The 10,809-nt window shown below is 61.1% G+C and overlaps 4 protein-coding genes across 4 annotated transcripts; 3 read left to right on the forward strand and 1 right to left on the reverse strand.

Annotated features, from left to right (window-relative positions):
* On the forward strand, window positions 1-1,293 carry SDRG_07316 (hypothetical protein). Its single transcript, XM_008613142.1, has 2 exons — window positions 1-38; window positions 86-1,293. Exon 2 carries the CDS (start codon window positions 98-100, stop codon window positions 1,211-1,213), a length of 1,116 nt encoding a protein of 371 aa, XP_008611364.1. The 5' UTR covers window positions 1-38; window positions 86-97; the 3' UTR covers window positions 1,214-1,293.
* An 834-nt stretch (window positions 1,294-2,127) lies between these two features.
* Window positions 2,128-3,633, forward strand: SDRG_07317 (hypothetical protein). The gene is made up of 2 exons (XM_008613143.1): window positions 2,128-2,348; window positions 2,396-3,633. The coding sequence occupies exons 1-2, from the start codon at window positions 2,175-2,177 to the stop codon at window positions 3,257-3,259; spliced, it is 1,038 nt and encodes a 345-aa protein (XP_008611365.1). The 5' UTR covers window positions 2,128-2,174; the 3' UTR covers window positions 3,260-3,633.
* On the reverse strand, window positions 3,579-8,878 carry SDRG_07318 (hypothetical protein; the record flags this gene model as incomplete). Its single annotated transcript, XM_008613144.1, has 1 exon — window positions 3,579-8,878. A coding segment is annotated over one exon (5,270 nt), but the record flags the coding sequence as incomplete, so codon positions are not given.
* A 523-nt stretch (window positions 8,879-9,401) lies between these two features.
* SDRG_07319 (hypothetical protein) lies at window positions 9,402-10,408 on the forward strand (the record flags this gene model as incomplete). The annotated part of the gene is made up of 7 exons (XM_008613145.1): window positions 9,402-9,519; window positions 9,564-9,625; window positions 9,672-9,748; window positions 9,797-9,854; window positions 9,896-9,967; window positions 10,013-10,183; window positions 10,244-10,408. The coding sequence occupies 7 exons, from the start codon at window positions 9,402-9,404 to the stop codon at window positions 10,406-10,408; spliced, it is 723 nt and encodes a 240-aa protein (XP_008611367.1).
* Window positions 10,409-10,809: the final 401 nt, after the last annotated feature.

Below are 10,809 nucleotides of genomic sequence, written 5' to 3' on the forward strand. Positions count from 1 at the left end.
CCTTCAACGTCTTTGTGCGCAAGCATCACTGCCACCTCGTACGTCACCGCGTCTCGTGCAACACGCTCATGCCACCCAACTATAGTGCGGCCGCCTCATGTGCTCGTCGTGCTTGGAGAGCGTCGACATTGACAAGGACGAGAACCGGCGGTCCAGCACCTACGGCTTTCGCGCCACGGCCCTCTCCACCATGCGGTCGCAAGCACCCACAGCCGGCCCGCGCCTCCGCGCCAAGCTCTGTGTCGACTGCTGCACGTCATACATGCAGGAGCACATGTACAGCGAAGTCGCGCGCACCGTGGCTCTCAAAGCCAGCTACACGGTGCACGAGGCGCCCATGAAGCTGCCGCGGGCGAGCGAGTCGCAGCGGCCGACGGACCGCGATACGTTCTACTCGACCGTGAGCTTGCCACGGCCATCGACCTCAACGACATGTGCGTCGACACCGTCGAGCAGCAGCGAAGAAGACCGCCGCCTCGACGCACTGCGGTCGCTACACGTGCTTGACACGGCGCCCGCCCAGCTCTTTGACGTCCTCGCCGCGATTGCGGGCGCCACGTACGACTGCCCCATGGCTGGCATCAGCTTTGTCGACGCCGACCGCGAGTTTTTCAAAGCTGCGATCGGGTTTCCCGGGTGGGATCTCCCGCGGTACCAGTCGCTCGGCGCCCACGCAGTTCGGTGGAAGCAGCCGGTCGTGCTCTGCAACAAGCGCGCGATCAACACGCGCTTCCGTGGGCACCCGTGGCTAAAAGGCCCACTGCACCTCCAGTTTTATGCAAGCGTCCCGCTGCAAACAGCATCCGGCCACGTCGTCGGGTGTGTCTTTGTCATGGACACCCGTCCGCACGCGTCGTTCGAGGACGCCGGGCTCCGCGAAGTCGCTTCGTCGATCCTCGCCAAGCTCGAGCTCAATGACGACGATGACGACGTCAACTCGATCGCTGTGATGCAGTCGGTGCTCAGCGCCATCTCGTCGGTTCGGTCGGATGCGCTCTCGTCGATGCGCTCGGAGTTGCACTCGGTCGTAGCGACGTCGGTGATTGAGCTCGCGGACGAAGACCGGCTGCCGCCGGCGCCGCGCGAAAGCAGCTCGAGCGACGCGGCCGCCAGTGACATGCAACGCATGCTCGCGTCCCTCCTCGCGTGCCAGGCGCACACGCAAGCCATCCTCGACGGACACCGCGCCACGTATTTGCAACATGTCGCATAGTCGCCCGCCGTCTAATGCTATTTAACGCACACTCGTTAACAGTGTGAATGGGAGACGCCGTACTACTAGTTGGTAGCGACAAGGTGTCTGTCTTGCCGTTGCTGGCGACATGCGAACGCGTCATCTCTCGCCTGAGGCCACCGACATGACACGCCAGACGCCTCACCTGGCAACGACGTTTCGGCGATGGATGGCAGCGTCGTCACGGTTCCTTTGCACCCAGCACCGTGTTGCTGACGAGGCACCTTGGGTGGACGACTCGACCACAGCCATCGACGCCACTCGTAGCGCCACGCCACTTTGCACTAATACGGAAGCTCCGACGGCAGAGCGCCATGGGCTCGAAAGCGACTGATACAGTAGAGTCGTGTGCCAATACTTTGTCGAGCTCGTTTAGTTCGTACCTTGACGGCGACGACGAAGACCAACTACAGACTGTAATGTACTTCATTACACAGTACTGTACCAAGTCTAGTCGACACCTACACTGTACTATGAGCGCACGGCGATGCGACGCAAGGTGATAGCATGTGGCGTTGGCCGCACGTCTGCAACGACTGTCGTGTATGATTCGCTACTGGGTGGTGCCACTAATGCTCGTGGTTGATCGCTCGCGGCTGTGCCTGGTCTGCAGCTGGTATTGCCAATCGTGTCTGACCGACGCAAGCTTGATGCGACGCAGAGCTTGCGGTTGAACGAAGGGTGCCATGCTTCCAACGTGGGTGTTGATGCGTCGACCGTGGTGTTGGCAGCACAGGGCCAACGTAGACGGAGCTGCTCGAGTCAGATAGGGGTTGGGGCGTTGTGCCTCAGGAAAGGGCAAGGCGTGCGTCCAGTGTGATGGCCACCCACTTGACAGCAGATCCAACGCGGCCGTGGTAACTCGCGCGCCCAACACTTGTCGACAGCTGCGACGACGTCTCGCGTCAGTGGTGCATTTACCAATCGTACCCAACTACATATGAGCGGCATCACGATCTGTCGGCCGCGCCGGTATGGCGCGTGGGCCGTCGACAGCAGCACGTGGGCGCGCCTGAGTACGAAGGACCACCTCCACGACACGGCGAGTGCCGTCGACTGCCGCGCCTGCCAGAACCTCTTTACATGCTTCCGTCGCAAGCGTCACTGCCGCCACGTACGTTCCATCCAACTCTATGTGGGAAGACTCATCGCATATTCTAGTGTGGCTCGGTCGTCTGTCGCGCCTGCCTCGAGATCGTTGATGTCCACGAGACTGCGGACGACAAGCGCCGCCGCCGCACAGTGCAGATCTGCATTGAATGCTGCGTGCGCCACGTCATTGAAACGCTGCCCGCCAAGTCGGCCCGCGGGTCCAGCGAGCGCGCAACGCTATCGCGCAGCCACACGCCGCTGCAGCCGCCGACGCGCCGGCGACCCAAAGCCACAAGTCGTCGTCTGGAGGTCGTCTCCGAAACGGTGGCCGACACGGCGCGGTTGGACGACGTCTGCAAGGCCGCGGCCGCCGCCTACAACTGCCCCATGGCCGGCGTGAGTCTAATCGACGTCGACACTGAGCGCGTCATCGCCGCCCATGGGTTCGTCTCGGCGCCGGTGCCCCGCGCGACGGCCTTTGGCGCCCAAGTTTTGGAGAGCGCGTCGCCGGTTGTCGTTCTCCGCACGGGCGATCGCGACCATCCGTGGTGCGCACCACCGACGTCTGCAACATTTTACGCCGGCGTGCCGCTGCACGCGCCGTCGGGCGTCGTCGTCGGCACGCTCTTTGTGCTCGACACCAAGACGCGGACGGCCGCGGTGCGCACAGCGCGCCTCGAGCAGCTGGCGTGCATGGCGTCGGACGCGCTGCATCCGGATGAAAATGCCACGCTGGTCTCGGTGCCAGTGCTCGAGTCGGTCGTCACGGCCGTGCTGAGCCCGAGCTCGTCGCCTTGGCCGTCCGTGTCGTCGGCGGCCGCGTCGCCCTCGGCCGTCTTGTCGCCGGACGACATGCACGTGATCCTTTCGTCGCTTTTACGCGAGCAAGACCGCACGGACGCCATCTTGGCCTCGTTCGTGCACGCGCGGTAGCCGCTCCACGAGTACATAGTCGTCGATGCGTACACTGTAGTACTAGTATCATCGTCCGTAGTAGGAAGGACTCTACTTTCCATGTACTAGTGTATTGATACCTTTGCCTGTGCAGATGGTCGCTCGCCTTGCTTTCAGTTGGACGCTTTTCCTGCAGCTAAATCAGTGAAGAGCTATTGCGCACGAAGGTCCAACGCCACGACAGGCGTCTCGAGACGAATGTGCAGTGAGCAATTCGGCGTCTCGCAGCGTACGTAGCGCCACGTACTCGGCAAGTCGGTCTGTATCCTTCGGTGAGAAACTAGCTTTCAAAACGAAACCAAGGTCGTTTAGTTGGTATTGCATCCTACTAAATACGACTGAGCGGAATCGCCCAGCTCAGGCGTTCGTGGGTCCCGTTGGACGTGAGCCGTCGGTCGAGCTCCATGGCACCGATCGAGAAGCCCCGCCACGACTTGATGTCGAGGACGTACAAGCGTCGTCGCCACTCGATCGCGATGACACCGGCCATGAACGCCGACGTCTTGTCGAGGAAAAACTCGCCGTGGACGACCCAGTCGGTCATGTCGAGCATGTAGAAGCTCTGGGCGTTGAGGAGCTGGGTCGGGATCGCCAAGGCGACGAGGCGCGGTCGATACAGCCGCTCGATGCTGTAGCACCCGACGACGCTACCAATGCAAATGAGCGCCGTGAGGCCGACGCGCGAGGCGTTGCCAATCTCGACGTAGCCGCTCGCACAATGTAGGGCTGTGTCCATATCGACAAACTCGCAGTGGCGGTCGAGGAGAGCAGTGTACGCTTGCGGCGACGCGGCGGTCCAGACGGCGACAACCACCCACGCAAGGAACGAGCTCTTCATCGCATAGTAGGACGTGTACGGGCCCGTGACGCAGCTCAAGAGGTCGTTGAGCACGTAGACAAGCCACGTGCTCTCGGCGCTCGCAACGACCAGCTTGTACCACGGCAAGCTCGGCACCGAGAACCACGTCCCGCATCCGATGCGACGGAGCGTGAGCGTGCTCGTGTTGAGGAGCCATATGGCCGTGATCGCACGGACGACGAGGAAGAGCCGGCCGATCCAAACGTGGCCGACGATCCGGTTGAGCTCAAAGAGGTTGAGCCTCTCGACATGTCCACGCTGCGCGATGGTGCTGAGCGCGACGCATGCCGCGACGCAGAGAAGGACGGTGGTGATGTACTGGACGCAGCACTGGAAGAGGTACGAGAGCGAGTGCGGGATCTCCGATGCATCTGGTGCGAAGACGAGCGGGTGCGACCGGCTCGAGATCGCAGTGATCACGCCATGGTCGCCCTCGAACGCAACCACATCTCGTAGGCCGACGATCCATTCGTACAAGTAGCACCACCCAAAGAAACTCCAGCCGTTGTCGGACGCCTGAAGGAGTGGAATCGAAGTGAGCTCGACCAAGCTAGCGTTGAGAAGATAGAGCACGACGGACGGGGCGACCGTTGCGGCGGTGGCCGCAGCGACGCTCGCCGCGTGGATCGAGAGATTGTACGTCATTGCAAAGGCGGCAATAGCACGATAGTCCGTAGCGCACGTACTGCTTGCGTAAATATCGAGCGCGCACACTGCTTCGTAGTTGGTGGGGGGGCTTGAGAGTACGGCGAGGAGCAGCTGCAGCCGCGTCGGAAACATGTACTCATTGTAGTATGAATGGCACATGCTCGCCATGCCAAAGTACGTGTTCCAGCCGAATGCGACTGCATTGGGCGGGACGTCGTCGCCGCAAAGGAGGTTGCTCCCGATCGTCCATCGGTGACCGTACGCCGCCGGTAGCGCTCCCATGCTAGCAGCGACCCGGAGCTCGAAAAAGGCAGCTTGCGCCGACGCATTGTGATACAAAAGCGCTGAGAGGGCGTTGGCGAGGCCCGTGTACACGCTGAGGAGCGCGTTGGGGACGGGCACGAACGTCATATCGACTGCGTTGAAGGGCCCGACCGCGGCTCGGAGCGAGGTCAAGCCGGCCGAGAGCGGCGCTGACAGAAACGACCCGTTCGAGATGAGAAGGTGCTCGCTGGATACATTGCTGTAGGCAAAGCGAGGGCTCGAGGCGAGGAGGCTCAAACCACCGACGCCGGAGGAGTTGCACGTGGCGGCCCAAAGGTCGCTCGCAAATGCCCAGTACATTTTGCGTGACGTTTCTTGACTCAAGTGCGTTGAGCCTGCGCGCGCACTGAGGCGTACGGGGTACGATGCCCCCAGCGCCGTGCGGATCTGGATCGAGTCCAAGAGACCGACCGACTTGTAGTTTTGCCACTGCAACACAAATGTGGTGAGGCCATGCGCGGCCCAGAATTTGGTTTCGTCGGCGATCGAAATCGAGTGCGCTTGCATGGTCGCATTGAGCCACATCTGGCCATGCATTGTGCTGGCGACATCGCGCGCAATTCCAACCTCAAACGCATCGCCCCAGCAGCGGTCCCAGACGGCCCAGTCGAGAATGTTGCGCAGCGCGCTCTCCAGATACCTCGCGCCGTTCGATCGATGCGCTACGCAGCGCGCTTGCCGTGCGGCTGTCGATGCCATTGGCCACGTTTGGCTCCAGTCGAGCCAGCAGTACTGCGTGAACATCCACGGCAGCATGCACGGATCCATCGCCCGCAGGCCCAAGATGATCTCGTCCAGCGGCGGGTTTGGCTGGTAGAGCTGTCGGCGCGCCATCGCATCCGGCCACAGCACATTTGTCTCTGACGTGTTGTACGACTGCTGCCAATCGCCCATATCGGGAGCGTCAAGGATGAGGCTTGTCGTCATGTTCGTAGCGAGGAAGAGCTGCACGTTGAAGAGGTTGGCCACAAACGACCGCGCGCCCGTCGCGTTGTAGTCGACCCACCCATAGTCGTTCGCCAAATACTCTTGGGTGACGCCCAAGTAAAAGTAATTGCCGTAGAGCGAGCAGAGCAAGTACGAGAACCCGCCGACGAGCGTGATCTTGTGCAGCGTGCGGTGCACACGCCGCGTCCACGTGATCGTACCTCGGCGTGGCGACGCGGCTGCTTTGGTCGAGAGCGCAATGCAGTGGGGAAGATCGACTGCCCCGACGTGGCGACGCACGTCGTCGGCGCGCACGGGCAGCCACAGCTTTGTGTCAAAGAGCAGTCTGGGGCGGGAAAAGTGCAAGATGCCACAGAGCGCGAGCGTGGCGTCGTTGAGCCGTACACCGGTCGGCGCGCTCTGGGGATATCGATGGAACGCCACCGCCGCCGGTGGCAGGAGCAAGTTGGGTATCACCGCGAGGACCGGGCCGGGCTTTTGGTACGCATGCGCCAGCAGCAGACATACACCGACGGAAATGATGTTGAGACCGAGAATGGCGGCCGACCACGCCAGCGACCGAGTTGACGCGTGCCCTGAGGTGCAGTAGATCATATAGTCCATCTCGACGCTGTAGCACGACCGAGAAATGCTCGCGCTTGTCGGAATCGAACCCACAACGTCGAGGCCTGCGATAAGGAGAAACGCCAGCACCGAGCTCGGCGGCGCATAATGCGGCGTGAGGTTGCCGACAAGCGGATGTAAGAGCTCGTGCAAAACATACGTGAGCCACGTGGTCTCGCCGGCGAGGAGGCACGAGGCGACCACCGAGCGTCGCGCCGTCGAAAAGTGCACCCAGTCGTAGCTCGTCGTCGTCGGAACGATGGGGGCGGTTGAGAGGCAAATGAGCGCGACCAGCGTCCGGAGCAGAAGCAGCCCTCGGTTCAGCCACACGGTGGAGGCGATGCGGTTGAAGACAAACCAGTGACTGCCCGCGGGCCGCCCCGAGACCACGTGAACGACAGCGATGAGCAGCGCGACACCGCCGAGGAGGCTGCTCGACACGAGCATGCATATGCGCAAGTACGCGGCCCAGCTCACAACGAGCGACGCACCGAGCTGGCTTGGTACGGGCGGATAGTAGAACGACATGACGTCAAAGCGGTCGACGTCGCCTTCGACTTGCAACACCGTGCGCATGTTCATCGCCCAGTCGTAGAGCGCGGCCCAGCCAAAGAACGCCCACGCGCCGTCCGCGAGCAGCGGTTGCTGCGCTAAGAACACTGTCGTATTGGCATTCGTGGTTGCGACATACTGCAGAAAGAGGAGGTGCGCAAGCTCGTCGGTCGCATTGGGTAGTAACAACGTGTCGTTGGACGGTGCGAGCCGCGCGTAGCTGGCAGCGATCGCGTCCAGCATCGTCTCGCAGCGTGGGGCGTCGCGCAGTAGCGCGCATGGTTGCTGTACGGATCCACCGAGCATCGTATAGGCAAAGAGCCCACTGAAGCTAGTCAGCGTCGTTGAAAATGGGTTTTGGCTTGCGCACGCGTCGCTAAACCCCCACGACTCTTGCGGGTACGGAAGCGCCGAGCCGTACCCGCACATGGGGTTGCCACCGTAAAAAATGAAATCCGGGTCATTCCAGCGCGGCGGCGTCGGGTGCAGCACCGTCGTGTCGATGCTGGCAAAGATCGTCGCGAGTGCCATATCGGCCTGAACACTCTGGAGGATGTGGGCGCGGAAGCGTTGGACGCTCTTGCGCAAGGTGGCCGGGACAGGCACCCAAAGCAGGTCGATAGTACCGAGCGACCCGATCGAACGGTGCACAACGTCGTAGAGAAGACTGAGCGGAAGGCCGACGGCAAACGCCTCGATGAGCGAGACATTGTTGGCTTCGAAAAAGGCCGGCGCGCTCCGAATCAGACTCAAGTTCGTGCTCTCGAGCGCGTTGAAGTCATATTGCAGCGCCATGTTCATGTAGTTGGAGGTCACGAGTGCGTTGCGGACACTTGCCGGTATCGATTTGATCGCCAAGGTACCTAGCGAGCCAAAGACGGACGTCCCGATGCTCAATGTCTCTTGGATCCCGATCTGGTTGCGGTTCGACCACTGGAGCTTAAAATGCGTCAGATTGTGCGCATGCCAAAATGCGATTTCATCGGGGACCGACACGAGTACGTGGCGGCGCGTGGCATCGACCCAGTCGGCGCCGCCTGGAAGCGCGGCCATGCCGTTGGCGATGTACAGCTCAAAGCTCGTCGCGGCAAGCGCCAGCCACGCGTGCATATCAATGTTGCGCAGCACCGTCTCCAAGTGGACGGCGCCGTTGGCCGTCCAGAACTCGTCACAGCGCTGCTGACGTCGCGCCGTGTGCGCCATTTCCCAGCGCCGATCGACGTCGGCCCAGCAATACTGCGGACTCACATACGCCACGTTCCCGGCCGAGACGCGTCGCAAACCGGCAATAGCCTCGCCAACGTCCGTGAGCTCTTCGTACATGATGCGCCGCGGGTACGCGGCGTTGATGCCAACCATGTCGAGCGGCGAGAGCGCCAACGCGGCGTCCGTGAGCTCGATGCCGCTGGCGACGTTCGTGAGCGTGAGCTGGAGGTTGTACACGGCCGCGAGCACGGTCGAGATGTTTTTTGGCTGGAATTCGGGCCAGAACGAGTCGCTTTGGAGGTACGGCTCGGCGAGGAACACGCTTGCAAAGCTCAGCGCGACCGAGCAGCCGACGTAGAAAAGACCGGCGGCGTCGTACCAGCGCGCCTCACATGGCATGTCCGATTCAGTACTTTGCGCTACATCGCTTGGTGCGACAGCGACGAGGTGACGCATCGCTCAAAGAAGCACAAATGCGACGGACCGAAACGCTGCTCCAACTATAGCAAGACGCGTCCTGAAACCGGTGCTGTCCTGGCCTGTCGCGATCCGCAAAACGTGACACCAACCTGTTATGCACTTGAATGCGCCACGTTAAGACGATGCGTCATGGGACGTCTATCACTGCCGATAGCGGCGAGAAGTACGAATTCGACTAGAGTCACACGCCTCCTACTCGATGCAGGCCAGGACAACCAGCGTCCTTTCTTGCTCGAGACTGAAGCTATACATGTCATTTCGCCCGTCATTCTAGCGCGTCCGAATCTGCGCGTGGAGCAATGCGGAGATCCAAGTGGCGTCCGTAGGCCATGACTGCTCGTGCCCTTCGAAGCGCGCCCTTCCGAGAGAGTAGAGAAGCTGGCCGTGGACACAGCCCAGTGTCATACGCTGGGTTTGAGAAAAATGGAAAACCTCTATAAACGCATACTTGGAGTTTGTATCGAAGCGCTCGCATTTCAATACTTGTAGCAAGGCCGAAGCATGTCATCGTCGTCGGACATGACGTCCATCATTGCGGCCGTCGCCGTGCCGATCGTCGTGCTCCTCTTCATCGCTCTTCTCTTGAGCAAGTCCATCTACGTCGTCCAGCAGGCCGAAGGTGCGTTGATCCTCCGCCACCGAATGGGCCTGACATGGGCGTAGGCATTGTCATTGAGCGCTTTGGCCGCGTCCAGGGCGTCCTCGACTCGGGCATCCACTTTGTCGTACGAGCCTCTCGACACAACGATCATCCTGGCATACGCGTCTTAGATCCCATTCATCGACTCGCCCCGGAGCTTCTCGTGGAAGCGCGTCGTCAAGTCCAACGGCCGCATGGAGTCGCACGAGTACGACGCCTGCATCGTCCTGCGCGCCGCTCACCGCATATTGTGTAGCACGCAAAACTACCGCATCGACCTGCGCGAAAGCATCTTCAGCTTCCCGAGCCAAGAGGTATACCCTAATGCGTGCCAAGTTCTCAGCACTGGTATAAGGTGTACACGCGGGACACGATCCTCCTCGACATCAACTCGATCATGTTCTTTCGCATCGTCGACATCAAAAAGGTATAGGCATTGTCGGTATGAACGATGCTGACAAGAAGACGCTAGGCCGTGTACGAGGTCGACGATCTCAACACGGCGATCGCGAACGTCGCGCAGACGCAGCTGAAGGAGGTCTTTGGCAACATGACGTTCACCGAGGCGCTTGCGTCCCAGAGCGTCATCAACGCCCACATCCAGCGCAGCTTTGGCGAGCGCTTTGCGCAGTGGGGGCTTGTGGTACGAAATTTAACTATCGCAAGTGGGACGACCGTTTTGATCTATCGAAAATGCTGCTAGGTCGAGCGCATGGAGGTGCTCGACATGCTCCCCAAGGCCGGCACGACCATTTCGAACGCGATGAAGCGCCAGATGATTGCCGAGCGCACGCGCCGCGCCGAGTTTATCATTGCCGAGGTCCGTAGTTGGTCGGCGCTTCGAACCCGCCTCATGTATTCTGGTTGATGGCAGGGCAAGAAGGCCGCCATGCGTCTCATTTCCGAGGGCACCAAGCTCCAAAAGTACAACATGGGTGTCGCCGAGCAAGAAGCCACGCGCAAGACGTACAACGATGCACGTGGCGTCCGCGAATCTCATGTATCGAATGATGCAGGTCGGAAGGGCAGGCAGGCGCCAAGGTCGAGCTGGCGCGCGCCGAGTCCAAGTCGCTCGAGCTCATCGCGTCGGCGTTCTCAGCCGACGGCGCGTCGCAGACCGAGTACGTCATTTCGCAGCGCTACATGGAGATGCTCCAGCGCATGTCCGTGGCGCTCGACAAGAAGACGCTCTACTTTCCGTACGAGACGAGAGGCATGTCGGGGCTCATTGGCGATCTCCGCGGTGTCTACGGCTACTCGAAAACGGTA

Source organism: Saprolegnia diclina (assembly GCF_000281045.1).
Source record: "Saprolegnia diclina VS20 unplaced genomic scaffold supercont1.21, whole genome shotgun sequence".
Lineage (NCBI taxonomy): Eukaryota > Oomycota > Saprolegniomycetes > Saprolegniales > Saprolegniaceae > Saprolegnia > Saprolegnia diclina.

What these genes read in the sequence shown, in the direction of transcription:
- SDRG_07316 (XM_008613142.1), top strand. Translation starts at nt 98, where the DNA reads ATGTGCTCGTCGTGCTTGGAGAGCGTCGACATTGACAAGGACGAGAAC.
- SDRG_07317 (XM_008613143.1), top strand. Translation starts at nt 2,175, where the DNA reads ATGAGCGGCATCACGATCTGTCGGCCGCGCCGGTATGGCGCGTGGGCC. An exon ending in GCAAGCGTCACTGCCGCCAC is followed by an intron (nt 2,349 to 2,395) that starts GTACGTTCCATC and finishes CGCATATTCTAG; the next exon opens with TGTGGCTCGGTCGTCTGTCG.